General features: G+C 44.3%; 1 protein-coding gene across 7 annotated transcripts in view; it reads right to left on the bottom strand.

The window, feature by feature from the left end:
• The window catches only part of LOC105894554 (collagen alpha-1(XVIII) chain-like), a 42,611-nt gene that overhangs the window by 6,068 nt on the left and 15,313 nt on the right, over positions 1–21,230 (bottom strand). For 3 of the 7 annotated variants that reach the window (XM_031559118.1, XM_031559113.2, XM_031559116.2), the window contains exons 2-33: positions 14,495–15,039; positions 13,575–13,661; positions 13,201–13,278; positions 12,615–12,699; positions 11,615–11,688; positions 10,942–11,148; positions 10,040–10,066; positions 9,884–9,946; positions 9,381–9,446; positions 8,927–8,965; positions 8,522–8,638; positions 8,169–8,231; positions 7,859–7,903; positions 7,378–7,449; positions 6,393–6,497; positions 6,139–6,207; positions 5,784–5,810; positions 5,606–5,704; positions 4,994–5,029; positions 4,327–4,413; positions 4,142–4,174; positions 3,673–3,708; positions 3,382–3,441; positions 2,922–2,996; positions 2,590–2,625; positions 2,323–2,376; positions 2,048–2,122; positions 1,657–1,731; positions 1,509–1,539; positions 1,272–1,325; positions 877–911; positions 621–746 (exon numbers count right to left, since the gene is read on the bottom strand). In XM_031559118.1, coding sequence (XP_031414978.1) covers positions 621–746; positions 877–911; positions 1,272–1,325; positions 1,509–1,539; positions 1,657–1,731; positions 2,048–2,122; positions 2,323–2,376; positions 2,590–2,625; positions 2,922–2,996; positions 3,382–3,441; positions 3,673–3,708; positions 4,142–4,174; positions 4,327–4,413; positions 4,994–5,029; positions 5,606–5,704; positions 5,784–5,810; positions 6,139–6,207; positions 6,393–6,497; positions 7,378–7,449; positions 7,859–7,903; positions 8,169–8,231; positions 8,522–8,638; positions 8,927–8,965; positions 9,381–9,446; positions 9,884–9,946; positions 10,040–10,066; positions 10,942–11,148; positions 11,615–11,688; positions 12,615–12,699; positions 13,201–13,278; positions 13,575–13,661; positions 14,495–15,039 — 2,681 coding nt within the window. Of the gene's footprint in view, positions 1–620; positions 747–876; positions 912–1,271; positions 1,326–1,508; positions 1,540–1,656; positions 1,732–2,047; positions 2,123–2,322; positions 2,377–2,589; positions 2,626–2,921; positions 2,997–3,381; positions 3,442–3,672; positions 3,709–4,141; positions 4,175–4,326; positions 4,414–4,993; positions 5,030–5,605; positions 5,705–5,783; positions 5,811–6,138; positions 6,208–6,392; positions 6,498–7,377; positions 7,450–7,858; positions 7,904–8,168; positions 8,232–8,521; positions 8,639–8,926; positions 8,966–9,380; positions 9,447–9,883; positions 9,947–10,039; positions 10,067–10,941; positions 11,149–11,614; positions 11,689–12,614; positions 12,700–13,200; positions 13,279–13,574; positions 13,662–14,494; positions 15,043–21,230 lie in introns of all 7 variants that reach the window. The other 4 variants (XM_031559117.1, XM_031559112.2, XM_031559115.2 and 1 more) reach the window with 2 other exon arrangements.

Consider the following 21,230-nt stretch of genomic DNA (forward strand, 5'->3'; position numbering starts at 1 on the left):
CCAGAATGCGGCGGCGCGCCTGGTGTTCAACCAACCGAAAAGGGCACACGTCACCCCGCTACTCACTGAGCTCCACTGGCTGCCTGTAGCTGCTCGCATTAAGTTCAAGTCACTTATGCTTGGCTACAGAGTGCTTGCTGGTTCTGCTCCCACCTACCTAAATGCTCTTGTAAGGGCAAATGTCACACCCAGGACGCTGCGCTCGTCTAGTGAACGTCGTTTGGCACTGCCGTCCGTGCAAGCACGGCAATCCAAACTATTCTCATTTGTAGTTCCACGTTGGTGGAATGAACTGCCTAGTACTACCAGAGCAGGGGCGTCCCTCTCTACCTTCAAGAAGCTTTTGAAGACCCAACTCTTCAGAGAGCACCTCCCTTCCTAACTGGCACCTTGACTAGCGCTTAACTTGCACTTCAGCAGTTACATTCCTGCACTTCTTTTTCCTTTCTGGGTCGTTTTTCTAATTCTTATGTAAAGTAGTATTTATTGTTACACCATGTTCTTTATTGCTCTTAGCTTGACTGTTCTCTCCATTGTACGTCGCTTTGGACAAAAGCGTCTGCTAAATGACTAAATGTAAATGTAAATGTAGATCTGTATAGTGAGCCTTTTATCCTTACCTGTGGCCCTGGAGGGCCTGGAGGACCAGCGATTCCGCCGTATCGTTGGTCATAGTACCCTCCACCAACCGCTTCTCCTTTCTCCCCCTTCATGCCTGTATCTCCCCTTTCACCTTTCAGCTCATTCTAGAAAACACACACACACACACACACACACACACACACACACAATTTCACCATGACCAGTCGCTGTAATTATTCTAAATAACTAATAAATCAGAATAGAATAGTTCCATTCTAAACCACATTACAATACCTTATAAGCATTGAAGTCAAAGCCTCCTGTGCCACCTGCAGAAGAAAGAAAGCACCTGAATAACACACAAGTGTAATACAGCAACTCTATGCCAATACTAACTGTGCATCTTCTGTCCTGTTCGTGTCATTTTTTGGAGTGGGCAACCGTTCTTAAACAGTACCATTCATTCTGCATATCTGAAGCAACCTATGGTCAAATAAGTTAGAGATTGTCTTCACTAGCATGTGTGCTCCTTGAGCTGAACATATGACCTTGGTTGACCTCTCGCTGAGTGGAGGACCAGCCCCCTACATAGGGCCCATAATCTAGAGGGGAGTAGTTTTGTTTCTGGTCAGGTCAGGCCTGAACCTGCCTGTAGGTGAGCCCTGCATGTGGAGAGGAGTGGCCTTTACCTGAGAACCCTGGGATGCCTGGAGCTCCTTGGTCTCCTTTGTCTCCTTTAAGTACTGCAGAGGAGAGAAACAGGGCTGGTCATGCCGTATATAGAAACAGGTCCCACCAAACAAGTATCTCCTCAATGACTGACATTTAAGCAGGTTTACATGGCACGCTATCTTTTGTTTTACCAAAGAATTTGAAGTAAGACGTTGAATTTTCAGTTTGTCATTGAGTTTTTTTGAATGGCTTACCTGGATGATGCCTGGATCGTTCTCCATTTTTCTATAACAAAAAGTTACCATTAAATTACCTATCTTTAAAATAACAGTTTCCCGAAGACAGTATTGTAATGATTATGATAATAATAATAATGTAACCATATTTTGCATGCTGACTCACAGAGAAGCTGTCCAGTGAGAGAACAGCCCCAGCGGGGCCCGGTGGTCCTGGAGGACCTGGAGGCCCAGGAAGACCCTGGAAAAGAGATGAGACGAAATATGACGTGACATGACTGTGACATTGGGGGAAAGAACATGAACCCAATGGAATACTTCTGTGAGAATCTTGTTTAGTGGGAGACCCTGGAGATGAGACATGACATGGCATGACGATACATGGGTATGGAGATCGAAAAGGACAAGACATGGGAATGGAGAGGACATGCCTGAAAAAGGACTGGCCGGCCATGGACACGGACACGGACACAGACATAACATATATGGTACGGTACAAGACAACGTACAGTATCAACCTGTAAACATGCAACATTTGTAATATAAGCATTCCTCACCGGGAACGGATATCCTCCATGTCCACCAACTGAGTCTCCCCTCTCTCCCTTCAGCCCGTTCAGACCTGGGCGCCCCTGAATCCAACATTATACACAGTCATTATCTCTGCATGTCAGAAATTACTCACTTTAAAGCATGACATGAATTTGCCTGCTCCAGACTTTAATCCGCTTCCTCGGGACAAATACCCGAGCTGCTAAGCCTAATAAAGCAGTCTGCAGGCTAGTCTCATTTAAACATTTTGCACAGAGGCTAATTCTTGTAAAGTACTTACCGGCCTGCCTGGCATTCCAAACTCCCCCTTCTGCCCTGGATAGCCGGGTATACCCTAAAGAAAGGCACGCACACACAAAGGAGCTAATGCATTAATTGATTGATTTTCATAGCCACTCAAATTTTGATGATGGCAAAGGCATTTTACCCATACCAAGACATTTTAGGGCATTTAGATATCAGTCTCAGCTGAATATACATATTTAGAGACCAGATTCATTCATGCACACTTTCAATGACAGTACAACCAGCTCCCACTGTTACTCACAGGAGGTCCTTGAGGCCCAGTTGGTCCAGGCTCCCCCTGAAAACATCAAACAGACTTTAAAAAAACTTGAAAACAAATGAATGAAATGACCATAGTTAGAAACCTATTCCCAAGTGAGGAACTGGGACATATTGCTCAATCTAAACAATTGTAAGAACAGGCACTTTGAAGCTGTCCCAGTTAGCTGCTAGCTGTGGGATGGACCCAGACTGGAACATGCACCAAAATCAAATCCAATTTGAATACTATTGTCTTAAGGTTAGGCGATGACTTAATTTGCCATACATGCCCCTTATGACTTATGAGTCGGGTGAGAAGACCTTTCCACTTACTGGCTGGCTTGTCAACCCCGGATACAGACGGCTTCCATCCGCAGCCAAAATCACACCAGGTTCTCCTTTCTGGCCCTGAGTGATGCAGTGTCAACAAATTCATTTATGCGTTAGACATTCTAATGACTGCCTCATTTATTTATTTGTTTGTTTATTTATGTCTAAGCTAGTATGTTGGACTAGTAGTATTTATGATTGTGGAGACTGAGGTACAATTGTAACCAAGGGGTTTTCTGATCCACCACTTTGGTTTGCAAATGTTCCTTCACAATCAGTATGATTTAGATGTCAAAGATCCTGATTAAATTCTCTCTCTCTTAATTAAGCGACTTCATCCACACCCGGAAGTATGAATAACACGAATATGAATCAAAGTCTTGAATGAGAAGCCAGTCTATTGGTTGATAACTTCTCTGGTATGTGATGGCTGAGAGAGAAAGGCTGTATGAAGCTGTCTTACCTTAGTAGGAACACCTGACTGCCCACGCTCCCCTCTGTCCCCTTTTGGCCCCATTGGGCCCTGATAGAGAACAAGAGATATAAACATTCACATATGCATAAACAGAATTGAGACGTTGAAATTGTGTATGCTGTTGGTTACGTTTGTTTTTGACATTCATTATGTAGGACGGTAACATTTATGCTAATATGGCAATTGTAAAGGTCCATGGTGTTTTGTGAAACAGTTCTATTGAAGAGTATTAAATTGGAAATTGGTGGAATATGGGGAACTGGAGGGAAAAATTCTTACAGGGAATCCTGCCCGACCAGCAAGACCAGGCTGACCCTAGAAAACGACGAGAAGAGTGAATTTATGTCATGACATGCATATTACATTAGTGCATATTACATACAGTATTTGTTGCTAAATCACATAATCACTGATACACCCATCTATCTGTGCATCTATTCATCCATCCATCCAATCATGCATTCATCTATCCAATCATGCATTCATCTATCCAATCATGCATTCATCCATCCAATCATGCATTCATCTATCCAATCATGCATTCATCCATCCAATCATGCATTCATCTATCCAATCATGCATTCATCCATCCAATCATGCATTCATCTATCCAATCATGCATTCATCTATCCAATCATGCATTCATCCATCCAATCATGCATTCATCCATCCAATCATGCATTCATCCATCCAATCATGCATTCATCTATCCAATCATGCATTCATCCATCCAATCATGCATTCTTACCGGTGGTCCAGCGATCCCAACAACTCCCTCATGCTGAAAGGTAATATCAGAATTATCAGCCCAAACCTGCTAACAGCTGACATCATTTGTGTGTACACATGAAGCAACATCTAGACCTTTTAGTAAAAAGGAAGTGTGTGCGCACCCTCCTCTGTGTGTGGTTGTCTGAGTGTGTGTAAACTTACGTCTCCTACATTCGGGAACACGATCTCCCCTGGTGGTCCTGGAAGCCCAGGAGGCCCTGGTGGACCTCCATCCTTCCCTGCCTCCCCCTTAAGATCACACGCACATATGACAACACAGTCAGACAAAGAATAGGGCTCCAAAGAATTTTTGGAGCCTGTAAGAATCGGTTTAAATACATCAAATATTTTTGTAAACATCTTATTCTTATCTTGCATTTGTAAAGGACTAGTTGGATCTATTGTGCGCACTGCCTTTTTAACATGGCAGGGTTTATATTCACATCACTGCTGATTGGATAACACATCTGACGCCTGATGGTAGCATACAGTTTCACACAGAGAAAACTTGTCATTCAACCCAGAAGCTGTAGCTAAAACAGTGTTTTCAGATTGCACCTGCCCAGGCCTGTGGATATCTACACAAAGTCCTCGTTGCCTTCATTTAATATGGCTCAGCTGATTGAGTATTCATAAACCAGAAACAAACTTTCTCACAGAGTGGGTGATGCAACATAGGTGCCCCCTGTTGGTTATCTAAGATGAGCATGTGTCCCAGATGCAGACCATGATGACCAACGTAACTACAGGCAGAAACCACTGATAGGACAAATGCACCCCAATCATGTTGATTCTGTAAGTAAGGCCTCCCATCTCTAATTTGACTCACCCTTTCACCCCTGAGTCCTCGTTCTCCTTTATCCCCCTGAAATATTAGAGGAACAGCATTCATATAGCAGCAACCATCATTTAACCCAGCTTTCACAAAGACATTTCTGAACATAGCACTCTCTCCATTAAAATGGTGAATTTCAAGGCAAAGTATGCATCAATTTGCCACTTTTTTTTATAAGCAACTCATTTTGGTATCGTCTTTAAACTAATTTTGATGGCATATGATAGAAGAACAGATAAACACACCTGTCATTCCCACGAAAGTCAAAGACAGAGTCAAAGTCAGTTTATTATGGTCACAACCCGACACACAACAACACACACGTGCATTTTTGGGTAGCGACACAGGACACACACACACACACACACACACGCATACACACGCATGCCGAAGAGGTCGCAGTGAAATGTATCCTCTGCATTTATCCCATCCTGGGCTGTCCTTCCTCCAGGGCAGCCAGGAGCAGTGAGCAGCCTTGATGGCACCCAGGGACCAAGTCAAGTGATCCATGTCCAGTCCTAGCTACTTCAGCTATGCACTGTGTAGTTCTGCGGTCCAGGTTGGATCACCATGCAATTTTTTTATTTTCTATTTTGTTTCACTCACCGGTCTCCCAGGGAAGCCATCCATTCCTGGAAAACCATCCCGTCCCCGCGGACCCTCGCTGCCTTTCTGGCCTGCAATTCCTGGAAATCCAGCCTTTCCCTGTGTAAAGAAAATGAATACAGATTCACAGGTGCACCATTCTAACATTAGAAGATGCTAGGTTTTCCAAGATTCTTACCGGTAGACCTGGAATACCTTGAGGGCCCTGAGAGAAAACAATAAAGGAGAGAAAGGGATGAATAAAGTGTTGACATTTTTGGGGGATTTTGAGAAGAAAATGTGGTGTGGTGTCAATTACAGTTATGCATATTAGCAGTCCTCTGCATTTGACCATATCGAATTAGGAAAAGAGACATGCCGGTATATTACAAGAGGCCTCCATGTATTCTGAATAGATTGGACCAGCACTTAGAGGCAAAGACATGACTTGTGCAACACCTCTCTGTCTTCTCTTCCCATACCAATTCCATCTATGCAATTCCTCTTCTCAGGGATGAAATGGCAGGGGTGAGAGAGTGATGGCAGTAACGCACCTTTGGACCTGGAGACCCGGGAGGTCCAGGTGGTCCTTCAACGAGGGTCACCTCAGTGCCATTCTGTTCCTGTTGCACAAACAGCAGAACACATGAGCAGGTTCCGAATGGTTCTGATACGGTATAATGGCTACAAAACAATTCTTATGAAGTCGTGCGACACTGCAGTGAAATTCTCTCTTTGTGAAATGTTCCCATGTGACAAAATAGAGAATTATGGGCAATGCAGTGTTTATCCACAGACTGGGACTTACAATGGTGACCTTTCCAGCTGGGCCTGGGGGCCCAGGAAGCCCAGGAGGTCCAGATGGGCCCATAGGACCTGGGGATCCAGGCAATCCACCGTTACCCAGTTTACCCTTAGATGAGAGGAAGCAAGTTGAAAGTAATTAGATCAGAAGAAATCAAGCTATTTAAATGTTGTCACATCTACAGTGCTTCAATGGAGTCAGTTCAGGTGAAGCCTAATTGTTTGATAGTTGATGTGAAAACCCAGTGAAAAACTCTGACTCTGACATCAGTGAAACAGCAGTGTCTCCATCTCTCACTGCACGTCTTTCTTTACCTGGAAGTCAATATATATATTTAGCATGCATGAGTGCCTTTCATTCGCTTGTGGAAAAATTCACATGTGGGAGTGTGAACAATCAAGAACACCATTGAGAGAATATCACTTCAGGAAGATTTAAATTTTTTCTACAAAGACTGTAGAATCACAGTATTGTGTCCCTATTCACAAGACCAGTTAGGGGTCATGTATAGTCCATCGGTCAGTATAGGAAAATAAATCTTGACAGGACGAACAGGACCCTGATGTGCAGGGGATGAAAGAAGTGAATTAGAAGCAGCCAATGGCAGCGATCATTCATTTTTTGCAATATAAATATATATCAGACCTCCGAATGTTGGGGTGGCCCATTCAAATCAATGGAACTTTTTGCAACATTCTGAGGAACCGTCTAATATAACCTGGTAAACTGCTCTTTTGTGTTCTTGAGAGTTCCATGTCCCATGGTCTTTGCATCTGTATATCTGGCTCTGTCTTAGCATGGGTTGCAATTAGTGTGTTTGCCAGTCATTAGTATTTAAGTATTTGTAATGCTCGCATTGGGATACATGCCGTGGACAATCACTCAATCACTTCAGTGAATTCAGGCATCTTGGTTAATTAACATTCGGCATTAATTGTGAGGAACTGCGGGGTTGGCAGGTTTCAAACACGTGTCGGACCCTGGATACCTGTGGTGCTGCTGTGGACGAAAAATAAGGCAGCCAGTTGTCGAAAAAAGAAGTGACAGAAAAACCGTCTTGCTAAAGGGGGAAAGTAAAGAAATAAAAACTCTAAGGGGTGATTTTCCAGCACGGAATTGACAGAATGCAGAATTCATCATCATCCTGGAATTTTGCCATTTGAAGACCTGTATGCACGCGTGGCACGACAGCTAAAGCTTTCAGTGTTGCCATTAGTCAATGGAGAGGTGTCTCTGTTGACAGCTGCCCAGGTAGTACTAACATGATCAAATACCTAATTTCTCTGACCAGATAAAGCACAGACAGATACATGAAATACCTTGGTTAATATCTTTTGACATAGGCAAAGTAGGATAAACATTTAAAATGGTGTGTATTTGGATATGATGTATAGCACCATTATAAAATAGTGCAAACCTAAATATAATGGTGAACACATTGAAACCACAGTTATTGCCTTGACACTCACAGTATCCCCTCCAGATCCAGGAAGTCCCAAAGTCCCACAATCTCCCTGCAGAACAAGAGCCCAAACAGGACAAGGAGATTAAGCAAAACTGTAAAACGGTAAAATAAGATGGAATACAAAACTGCATGTGCACTGCAATGCTTGTGTTTAGAAGTGGCTGGGAACAGAATCCCACGAGAAGAAATGACATTAGTTGATGTCATTCATTGCGTTTCTACTCTTACAAAAGTGACCTGGTACACACAGTTTATGCGAGCCCCCTTTACGGCGTGTAACAATACTTTATATCATAATCTGAATTAATTTTGACCTTTTCTCCTCTTGGCCCAGGTGGGCCAGGAAGTCCTGCTTTCCCCATAGGCCCAGAAGGTCCCTGACAAAAACACACAAATAGACAGACTGTCAGAAGAACAGAGCTTAACAAGCTTCACAAGCCCATGTTTACACTGGTTATATTCTAACACAAATACTCGGCCTGTCTCCTCCAAAAAAAAAAAATTCTGTTTGAATCTTTTTTCCGCCAGTGCTGAAGACGGTACTTATCACTTTCAAATTGGCATTTGTGTGAAAACAGACTGGGGTTACAGGCACCCCTTTTTCCAAGAAATAAACAAACAAACACATTATTCACACACAAACACATATGAACAATAGAGACATTACAGGACGTCCAGGCTTTCCATTGGGTCCAGATGCCCCTGATCCATTGGAATCTTCTCCAGAACCTGCTGGGCCAGGCGGTCCTGGTGGTCCGGGAAGACCAGGGGGTCCACGCCGTACCTGTTTCAGACAAGATAACAGCACTGCTTATTGTTGCTCAAACAGTAATGACCAAATATTATATGCCATGGCTATTGAAATACCATCAAACTAAAGTTATAGCATGCACATTACATATATCTAGAAAACGATTGGCAGATTTTCAATGTATCATTTGTTTTCAAATTCAGCCCATACTGTCTCCATTTGATACAATTTTTATGATTCTAAAAATGACTATCCCTGTGGAACATGAAAAAGAGACGTGTATGATATAGCTAAGATAAAAGGAAACCATGATGAACATACAGGCATTTTTCCTCCAGAGCCTTCCACATCCACAAAGGTCTAAAAACAAGCAAACAAACAAACAAACAAACAAACAGAAAAGACAAAACATAACTTCAGGACACCAATGAAATACGGCTCTCTCTCTGTGCTACATGCATGATTTACATTTCTTTAGATTATACTGGAGTAAAGCCAGCTCTGATTTATGAGTGACTCAGAGACTCGTAATGGAATCCTGCAGCTCAACTGGTACTACCAACACCAAGGTCACGGCTTTGATACCAAAGGCAAAAGGCATACTGGCTACAACCTGTACCTCACCTCTACATGTAAGTCACATCAGTTACAAGCCTCTGCTAAATCAATACATTCAAATGTAATTGCAATGACCACAACAACAACAACAACAACAACACAAAAACAACTACAACAATAGCAACAACCACGTCCAGCTACTGTGGATCATACTCACCGTCTCTCCATTCCCTGGGGGCCCTGGGAGCCCCGGAGGTCCAGGTTGGCCCACCCCATGCTCCCCCTGGAGAGAACAGACCAGATGTCAACATCAAGGCGTAAAATCAATGTTATGAATAAAAACCTTTACTGCCACTAAGGGAATTTCTCACCAGACTTATTTGCTCAGACCTTTGAAGGTTCTATACAGGCTTTAACTTCACCTTAAATATACAGTATGCACTCAACATCAGTCATCCTCTGATTCCCCCTAACCCTAATCACTGATTATAGCAGTCATATACATATACAGTAGAGAGTCATAAAACACATGTAAGAGCTACGGGGATAGCGCCAGGGAACACACTAACGGTGATGATGCATGGGCCCAACTGTTTGAGCAATGTTGCTGGGCAATCACATGACTGGTTCCGAGGGTTCTGGTTATCTCCAGATCAATATTTATTGCCCAGTATCAATGGGAAAGTGCCTGCCCCCAAACAACACTGTTGCCCTGCTCACCTTCTGCCCCTTCATTCCAGTGTTCCCTGGGGTTCCTGGGAAACCATGCGGCCCACCAGCACCCTGACCAGGACGAGAGTAGTGTCAACACAATACAGTATGTAGCGACCACCAAAACAAAAGCATACGTTTTTATATACAGTATTTGTTCCTCACCTCTACACCCTGGTCACCCTTTTCACCCTAGAAAACACAAATGTGTATCCATCAAAACAATGCAAAACAATATATGCAAAAAGTATTGATATACCATACAGAAATGGCAGAAAATGGCAGCATTGCCATCACCCATTGGCAGTAGGATGATTGGATGAAGATTGGGCCGATGTATTTGTTATACATATGAATGGTGTTTCTGCCTATGCAAATTAGGACGTATTCAATAAGTGTGGAGCTCATGTGCATATTCAAATAATTTCAAAAGAAACTTGTAATACAAAAAAAGTTACTTTTCATGTATACTTTTACTATGTAAAGTTTTATTGTGGTAGGAGTAAAGGAAAAAATTAAGCCTATTTGGGTGTATTTTGGGCATATTCGATTAGTGTATAGCTCTTTTGCATATTAAAATTAATTTTCAAAGAAACTTGTAATACAAAATGTTTTACTTTTCATGGGTAGTTTCATTGTGTAAAGTTTCATTTTGATAGGAGTAAAGGAAAAAAATAGCCCCATTGGGGTGTAATGTTGCCTGGCCTTATTGGCACACATCTCGGATTGATGAGAATTTAACATATTTCCTCAACTAGGATTTCTTAGGACTTTTAGTATGTGGTTCTAGACACCTCAGAGAAATGATCTAAGCTGCAAAAAATTCTTTTACAATTTGTCTGTCGAAAAATGCTACTTTGCCTGGCCTATAAAGGCCTGTCCGCACTGCCAATGATAACTGTAACAACAACTGTAAATACTATAGTTTTAAATATTGCTCTATGGGTTTTTCTTATAGTTGGTCAGTGTGGATGCTCATATCGTTATAGTAACAGTTGTCGTTATAGTTATTGTTGGAAGTGTGGACAGCCCTTTAAATTAGCTCAAAAGATAAAAGCAGTACTCACAGTTTGGCCATCACGGCCTGCTGGCCCAGGTTGCCCTGAGGGCCCCCGTGGCCCCGGTGGTCCTTGGCGGCCCTCCACTTTGTGCACCACCTTCCCGTCCCCAGCGTCCATAACTTCTGTGAGTGGACCCTGAGGCCCTGGAGGACCTGGAGGACCTGGAGGTCCGGTATCCCCCTTCATGCCGGGAGAGCCAACCACTTTACCTCCCTTGAGGAGGAGCAATGGAAGGATTGGTCAAAGGATGGTGATGAGAAAGGATGTTAACCATTTTAAGTCTTAATTTTAAGGGATATTTGAAGTCAGGGTTAATAAAGGTGTTGGCGAAATTAAATAGATTCATTAAAGTGAAAAGATGAATTAGGTAGTTGTGATAAAGTTTTTGTGCTCAAAACAGTTTCTAGACTCTTCTGTCCTGTATTGTATCTTCTACTGCATTGTGTTCTACGCGTCAAATAGGCAGATCAAATAAAACAGGTAGCCTATTTAGGTTGATTCAATAATAATTATTATCATGATTAACTCATTACAATTGCAAATGCTTGGATTTGACTAGTCTATCTTACCTGTGAGGTTTCACTTACTGTCCTAGCTACTATGAAAACTGGCTTCTGTAAACTGCTTTAACTGAAGTGATTTTGTGTTTCAGACCTATAAGACCCTCTAAGAGGAATACCTTTTCTCTAGGGGCTTCCTGCTCAGAGGTGTCACCAGAACCCTCAGTGTCAAACCCTGAGTCTCCTTTGGGGCCTAGAGCAAAGAGAACACAATCAGCCTCTCAGCTGCCATGAAAAGCAAAATCAGGAAAAAACAACGTCCGCTACTATAATGTCATGGTAATAAATAATGTGCTTTGTTTGTGTAGAGGGCTACTTGTGATGGCTCTGTATCCCTCTCCTGGTGGGACACCGGTGCTGCTCCAGCCGTCCCTCTGCCATTCCAGACTGAACTAATAGATGTTGCTCTTTATAAGCTGAATAATTCTAACTAAGCAAATTTGCTGGCATTATAATGGGCTTTTCAGTCAGCAATGTTTGCGGTCTACCTGCCTGAATAATCTGAATCTGAATAAACAAAACCAAAAAAGATAGCAGCATAGTGATATCTTATATAATTTATCACTTTCATACCTTAACAGACAAATAAAAGTTTTGTATGTGTATGTATTGTACGTGTGGCAGTGAGTGCGTGAGTGAGTGAGTGAGTGAGTGTGTGTGTGTGTGTGTGTGTGTGTGTGTGTGTGTGTGTGTGTGTGTGTGTGTGTGTGTGTGTGTGTGTGTGAAAGAGCTGAAAATCTAACTGAAAATGTAAGCTAATCAGCCAATAACGTGTTTTCTCAAGACCAGGATGCAGGAAGTATAGCAGTAACTAAACCTATCCACTAGAGGGGGCTACCCATTAATTCAGGACAAGGTTTAAAAAAATGTGTGTATGCAGTGGTAAAAAACTTTATGATCCAGATTTCTCAGGTTGCCAAACAAGAAATGTCCACTTGTGCATCTGATTTCAGGATTGAGAACCAGTACAAAAGACTGTGAGTACTCACTGACTCAAATGTTACTGCTAATGAATCATGAACTTTCATGTCAGGAGACTGGCTGAAGCATCAACTTAACCGCCTAAAGGGAAACCTCTAATCACCATAAGCCGTTTGGGAACACCAGTCTATAACCTACCTGTTTCTTCCCGTCCAGTGTCAAGAGATCCCTTGGAGGCAGTGCGGGACACTGGGGGTTCTGGCAGAAGTTGCACATCCTGGGTCTGGAAGGAGATATTTCCACATGGTCATGAAAGAGGAAAAATAAACGTCAGATACATCTTCAAATATGGAGAGCACACCACTGAGTTTTACGCGGTCATCTCTGTTCCATCACAGCTTCAGTACTTGGGTTAGATAATCATGCTAGAAACAGCTGCTTGTTAAGACACCAAATGTGTCATCCATGCAACTAATTGGCAAACATAACAGTTAACATATGGCAATACCCTTAAGCCCAGCTTCAGTACTCTTAATAACCAGGAGCAGTAGGTGCAGGATAAGGGTATATTTATTTCTTTAATGACTAAAAATTATTTTATTTTATTTTTAAAACATGGTCGTCTGAAGATTAACTTTGTGCTGGACTGTTTTTTTTTCAACCTAGGAACATGTGGAGAAAGCACATATATTTGGTACAGAGGAAATATTCACAGCTGTAATTATGAGAGAGGCAAAGATTTGAAGAGGAGATTAAGGGTCCTGTGATCGATGACACAATGTACCTTTTGTTTGGGAGGTCGTGTCGTGATGCCGTCATCAGTATCAGTGTCAATGCCATCTCCACTTCCACTTCCTGAGGCCTGAGAGAGAGAGAGAGAGAGAGAGAGAGTGAGACGGAGAGAGAGAGAGAGGGAGAGAGAGAGAGAGAGGGTGAGATGCTTATACAGGAAGTGATTCTTCCTACTATTATCAGACATAAAAATCTAATAACAAAAGAACAAGTACAAATAAAACAGTATTATATCATGTATTAATGTATTAACAGTTTTTGCTAGCCAATCAGTTGCTACATCGGAATATTTGGTTAACTCTGCTCTCTGCTGGTATGCTATAGGAATTGCATGTAGGCAGGTGGGTGAGCTAAGACAGAACTCACATCATCCTCATCCTCATCATCAGACGTGTAGCACTGTCTCTCAGCTGCGGCTGGGTCCCCACTGATGGTCAACTGGGATATCTGGCCCTGAACAATACAGGAACAAAGAAACACATATTTAGGGGCAGATCACAGGGATGGTGTGATGGTTCATTGGAATGACACACATGCACACCTTATCATTTACATCATCCACACACTCAGACACACACACACACACACACACACACACACACACGCACACACACACACACACACACAGATGCACTATACACACTGAACACACACATAGAGACACACACACAGATGCACTATACACACTGAACACACACATAGAGACACACACACAGATGCACTATACACACTGAACACACACATAAAGACACACACACAGATGCACTATACACACTGAACACACACATAGAGACACACACACAGATGCACTATACACACTGAACACACACACTACCCACAGGAAGGATATGTGATATTCTACTGTATTTGTCATGTGCTTGTGGACAATGAAACATTTAGCCCCCCACATGGTCGAGCCATTTACACAAAATAAAAAACGAATTTTCTACCCAAACTTAAGGGATTCTCCCTTTCCAGTCCCAGAGGGGGTGTGACCTGACCTCACAGGATCTGGACTCTGGGAACAAGCAGGCCTCAGTTTGGGATCATTTCTGAGTGATGAAGCCGTCAGTTCCCCTTAGACCGCACACAGAGCCCTGGGTGTCCCTTCATCATGTGCTGAGCCACAGCCACAGCCACAGCCACAGCCACACACAGATCCACAGTTCTACACTCTCTACTACACTAGTGTGTAACTTTCATGAGGCGTTGACTCGGTCGTCTTTTAAACATTCGGAAAGAAGCACTGAGAGTGGACAGCACGAACACGGCGCATGATGGGATACCTCAAACTTATCCCCGTCTTGGTGGCCTCCCTGCCCAACCATGATGGCCGCCCCTGCCTCCACCAGCTGGGGTGCATTGGAGCGACTGAACGTCCCCACCATGGGCTCGCGGTTGCAGTTGTGGAAGAAGGAGATCTTGTTGGCGCTGAAAGAGATGGCAAAGCGCGTCCACACGTGGTTCTCGGTGGGCAGCGGAAAGTAGGCGACAGGCGCGAACCGTGCCTTGCCGTACGTCTTGCCCTTGGAGTCGCTGTAGTAGACCGCCACCTGCCGTCCGGTCAGCTTCCCGCGGGTCAGCTTCACGCCCAGCTGGATCCGCATCTGGGACTTGTCAGTGAGGGCGAAGAGCATGCCGGTGTCATTGGCAGCCATCAGGCGGAAGAGCAGGGCAAAGTTGCGGTGGAAGGGGCTGTCCAGGAGACCGTAGGCCAGCCGCGACACCCCAGACTTCTTGGAGAAGATGAAGGCCGGGTTGCCGTCCGGATCAACGCTCCGCTCGACCGACGACGACTCTGGGTCCTCCACTATCTGCTGCAGTGTCAGGTCTACTGGGTGGAACACACACAGGGAGTAAACAGGACAGAATTCTCCATTTTCCCCTTAAAGATATAAAACGGTAGTACAAGTAAAATATATTAACAGTATAGAAGTAAAAGATATAATAATAATAATATTATTAGATGCTATCTTTTGCTATTTGTCACAACCACAGTTAACAACATCCTCGTAGATCATAACAAGAACACAACTCTTTCTTTCACAAGAGTAGGCGCTAATGTTGTTTATCAGTTACATGTAAGCATTTTAACTTACTTTCCATTTCTAGGAGGTTCTAATCACATATGATCTGTGATGGTTGTGTTAAAACTTCTGCAAGAGTGCATTCTGCTTATAGTTAAATCAGCCTTTTCATTAGTCTTTCTCCTTCGCACAGTGCAGCACACACAAGGTTGAGGGCTTTAAACATTCATTTGCAACTTAGCAAACAGCATTTTTTTTGTCAAGTGAAGCACAATAGGCAGTGAGTGCGAGACTGGACAGGGACACAGCATAAGACCAAAGAGGGAATGAGCCGATTACTACGCATAGAGTATAACTTCTAATCATTTCATCTTTTAATGTTTTTTTCCCCCCAAATGTTAACCAGCTCCAAAAATGTCATGCTAACGATTACGATCCAGTTCCCATGAAGAGCCTTAAAATAGCAAGATAGCGCGGTTCATAAAAAAGTAGACAGTAGATGCGACCCTCGCTGTAAAGGGCCGGCAATGCTGCATCACATGGGAATGACAACAGGAAGCATAAACACAATGCAGCCGCAGGGATTAGACTCAGGCAGCGGAGTTAGGGACTTACCACCACGCTGTTTCTAAAAAGAAAGAAAAGATTTATAGAACAGAAAAGCGAGGTCATGGCGTCCATGAGGGTTACATGTCTGTATGGACTTGGAGTGCCCTATATTTATCTGGTTGATGATAGTCTATGTGAAATTATGCTCCCTGGCAAACAAAGTGATAATGCGCCACGATTGTTGGATTGTTGCAAAGGATGCACATTCTGTGTCTGTCTTTCTTGTTTTATGCATCGGAAATGACAATCAAAATGAACACAGATAAATATCATCAGCTTCAAAATGCAGAGGCAGTCAAGCAATCCATTTAAAGGGAGCAGGTATCAAGTGATGAAGTTTTATGTCCATAACATCTGGTCCTGATACACACACACACACACACACACACAAACACACAAACACTCACACACACCACCACCACCACCATCACCAGCAACAATACAGCTGTTTCCTAAATCTGATATATGAGTTGGCCAAAAACCAAGGGGGATTTCACCAAAGATGGATGGGAATTTATGACAAGCACCATTATTCGCATGGGTTTCCACAGCTTACAAACATATTAGACTTTAACATGCCACAGTAAGATTTCAGCTGGTTTTCTGCAGATAACTCAGATCGTGTACAATATTCGGTGGTGCTTTAACATTAATTAATGCACTGATTTACAAGGAAAGGCTACAGAATTACTGAACCCAAAGTAATGTAACTGTAAATACTGAAGTATATTCAGTCCTGAGGTTACTTTAAGAATTATAGTTAATGCTTTATGCTATATGTTAAATACAGCATTTAGTTCATGTTACTTAACTTCCTATTAAACCCTAACGTGAAATCCTACCCAAGTGCATGTGCAGGAATGCAGGGGTCAGAGGATCGGATATGATATGGATATCCCCAGTACTCAAGAGGGCTCCCAGATGAATGTGACAATAACCTGAAAACATTATTTATCTCAGACTTCTTCTTGTATGTCTGAACAGCTGCTGTCCCTTGGCATCTAAACAATAACATGGGGAAGATACAACTACAGTTAAACAAAACACAAACCACTCTGGATATTACAACCAGATATTACAACCCACAACAAAAATATCATAGACACAGTAAAGACTTGTGAGGATATTATTTGGTTAAGGCAATAACCAGAATCCCATGAATTTACAAGCATCAATGATATTTGGAAGTGAAACCAACATGCCTCTGGAAATGTTCCATCAGCTTCGCAGCTGCATCTGGCGAGGACCAGGGGTCCACTGTAAGTTGATCCCCAGGTGGAGGTGGTAAATTAAGCCAAAACATCTTAATGAGCGTAAGAGAGAGTGTGGGAACAGAACGACCATTTCCACCTCACGCGTTTCCACAGCGACGCCTGCCTAATTGACAGCTCATTCCTGCCCCCCCCTTTCCTTGCCGCGATCCTCCCCAATTCGCCACACATTCAGAGCATGCCTGCACTCTGTGGTCATGCCCAGGTCCTCACACTCCTACACTGAAGGAATATGGGGGGGGGGGGGGGGGTCAGGCTGCCTGTTATGTGCTCCAGATGTGTGTTTCCACAGGGATTCCCCCCCCCCCCCCCCACACACACACATACACACACCACCACATCCCCAGGTATGCCTGACCTGGAACAGCACCACAGGGACGTAGGGGACGGCCGTCTCTCAACAGTTTAGACTGAGTGTTCATGGGTCATGGTCACAATCGGCTGCCATGACCAGATTGATGTGCACGTGCACATACCTTGCAAGGAACTGCGTGAGGCTACTCAGGATTGTAAGGGATTAAAAGAGGATCAGGGTTGGTTGTCCACAAAGGCCTGTTACAAATGAGTCACTAAGGTCATTTATGAATGAGAAATTGTATTGGTCATTTCATTCAAGTCTTACTTGGCCACAGGGTTTTCTTACTAATCTGAGTATTTCATAATATTCCCATCTCTTGGACCATCTCTTTCATTTCAGAAGAGAAAGGAGATGTGAAGGAAGTGAAATGTGGGGATATGCAGTCTTCCATCTGAGACAGATCTGAGATTGAACATCAATGTTAAAGAATTGACTATAAGACCAAGAATGTCTCTGATTTTGACTCAAGAGTCTCCAAGCAACACTAGCACGTTGCATTTTTGTCACCCCAACTAACCAATGTACTGATACCTCTGCACTGGGTTGATAACCACGTGCTTAAGAACACTGGTATCTGATGGTCAAACAGAATTTTAAAGGGGCTGAAGTAGCACAGTAAAACATCTGCAGTATTTACCAGATGTTCATCCATGGCTTGGTACCAACAGCAAGCAAACAACACCAAAGGAGGCTAACGCTAGCCACAAGCTGAAAAATCTGGACAGAGGTATAATATGTAAATGATTTGTAAGTACTGGGTCGTTAAACATTATACATTTGGGGCAAACATTGATCCCATAAAAGGTGCTTGCTTAATCTTTTAAACTTTTTCCTCTACATGCAGCGATTCTCCTTATTTGGTACTGCGAACCCAACCCAAATCCACATTTAAGCCCTCAGGACAGGCAGCCAAGAACTCCATGCCCTCACGAGAATCATTGCCACCATTAAGAATGACTCAGTAAGGAAATACATTCACAGGCGCTGTGTGTTTCATATGTATGCAGTATGTGATGTGTGTGTGTGCGTGTGTGTGTGTGTGTGTGTGTGTGTTAGGCTTTGTGTGTGTGTGTGTGTGTGTGTGTGTGTGCGTGTGTGTGTGTGTCTGTCTGCATGCGTGTATGTGTGTGTGTCTGCATGCATGTGTGTGTGTGCGTGTGTGTGTGAGAAAGAGAGAGAGAGCAAGAGAAAGGGTGGGGGAGAGGGGAGAGGAGAGGAAGAAGGGAGAGAGAGAGGGTAGGAGAGAAAGAGAGAGAGAGACAGAGCGTGTGTGGGAGGGGTAATAAAGCATGAGAAAGTCACTGACGGCACATGCGAAACCCCAGCAGCACACATGTAAACCAACACCCTCTCAACTCAACACCCAGCGGAGAACCCATTACACCACCCAGGGCTGGAGGTTGCCTTCCCAGGGGTGGGGGCCAACCTAAATAAGGGGGGGGGGGGGGGGTAATAAAAGTGGTCAGAAAGATGTCCAGACACAGACCGCCGTGGGCAGCTGGGACAGCTGGGCATCCTCAGAGCACGGCCCATCGACAGGGTCAGTCCAAACAAACAAACTCTTTCTCTCTCTCTCTCTCTATCACTCTCTCCATCTCTCTCTCCTCTCTCTCCCCCTCCCTCTCTCTCTCTATCTCTCCCTCTCTCTCCATCTCTCTCTCCTCTCTGACCCCCTCCCTCTCTCTCTCCATCTCTCTCACTCTCTCTCCCTCTCACTCTCTCCATCTCTCTCTCTATCTCTATGGAATACATAATGAGACATCAGATAACTCCTTCTCTGCCCCAACCTCATAATAATTCATAATACAGTGGGGATGTGAAAGGGCACGTCTATGCAAAATGTAGCTTGTAAAATGTAAACCTTTTGTAACAGCACACAGGAAGGGGGGGTGAGTTTATTCACTAAAGCCCTAGGGACTCATGGATGTTTCTGGCAGCACAGCCAGAAGATAATAAAAGAGATCACTACCTGCTATACTATACTATAGCGGTTCCTGTAGCTCAAGTGGTACAACAAGCTGCGAGCAACACCAGTGTCCAGGATGAGCTCTCACAGGGACCCAGGGATGAGAACTCACAGGGACCCAGGGATGAGAACTCACAGGGACCCAGGGATGAGCACTCACAGGGACCCAGGGATGAGAACTCACAGGGACCCAGAGATGAGAACTCACAGGTACCCAGGGATGAGCTCTTACAAATATAACAGTGTAATACTGTAAGTTACTCTGGATCAAAGCATCTGCATAATGTAAATAATAATCAGCAGAGCAAAAGACAGAATGCAGCTGGGTGGATATGGATTCCAATTAGCCAGAGAGCAGCAGTGGACTGACAGCTGAGAGGGCTTTGTCCACCCAGGCCGGGTGTGTGTTTCCACCTGTGCTGTACTTGTACTGCGCTGTACTTGTACTGTTCTCTCCTTCTGTGTCTATCTGCCTTGGGCTCCTACCCAGGTCTAGTGGGCTGTGTTTCCCAGGCCATATTACACCAGTGGTCATGGCAAACAGATGCTGGATGTGTTCCTTGGCAGATTTGCTTTCCTACAGCAATTTCTGGCCAGAAGTGGAACCTTCTGGAAAGTGAAGTATACTGAGCGATGTGAAATGTGAGGGTATACTGCACTAGAACCAGTGGAGATGGGAAAGTTGCTGCTGAAAGACTCATAGCCGTTTCTTAGAGGGTCGTTCCACTGTTTGGTGGTTCACACACAAGTGACGGCAGAACCACCCACCATGAGAGAGATCTTTCCAGGCCTTCCCGGTGACTTAATCAGAGTGAATCCTATAATCCCTTTCTCTCTCACACACACGCACGCACGCACGCACGCACGCACGCACGCACGCACGCACGCACGCACGCACGCACGCACGCACGCACGCACGCACGCACACACACACACACACACACACACACACACACACACACACACACACACGGACACATACCCTCTCTCTCTCTCTCACTCGACTGACACCAGCAGTGTTCCCACACAAAGCCTCTCTGTCATTCTCTCTTGATCTGAACGTCCCCAATTGTGAAATTGCTGCTTGCGTGAAAGGGAGAGACAACGGAAAAAAGAAAATCCCCTCTATCCGTTACAGTCATGTCCATGTAGAGTGAGGCGCCTCCTGAGGTCCCTGTGTGCCCCCTCGTCTGGGGATGCTCACAGGGCCCCCTTGTTGTACCAGGCATGCCACCAAGCCCTTTCTCACCACACACACACACACACACACACAAAACCCCCACTGGCCTTTCCCGCCAGATCATAGCAGACAATCGCCATAGTCTTTGCTCTGCCGACATCCCACACGCGAATGCACACACACACACACATACACAGCCCTTACACACTCACAGACAATAGGGATATGCAAAGACAGATTCCCACAAACAAGACACACAAGATGGATGGACGCAGGATAGCCTGATACTGAGGTGCCTTGTGATGAGATGAGGGGGTTAAATCGATTTGCAGCAGGCATCCTTCCTTCCCACCCACCCATAATTCCACAGCCCAAGCCGACTGCTGAAGGAGTGTGGTATGCACAGCGCAGAATGCAAGCAGGGCAGGGGTCTGGCTGTGAGAGTCTAAGCAGGAAGGCATGAGGAGGAGGAGGAGGAGGAGGAGGAGGAGGCTGGGGATAGCAACTGGGAAGCATCCAAGACCAGTCCATAATCTATCAGTGGCAGATATGAACAAGAGCAGAGATGAATCGCTCAAGTTTGAAATGCGCAAGTAAACGTGTGAGCCACT

This window comes from Clupea harengus, chromosome 21 (genome assembly GCF_900700415.2).
Source record: "Clupea harengus chromosome 21, Ch_v2.0.2, whole genome shotgun sequence".
NCBI classification, from domain to species: domain Eukaryota; kingdom Metazoa; phylum Chordata; class Actinopteri; order Clupeiformes; family Clupeidae; genus Clupea; species Clupea harengus.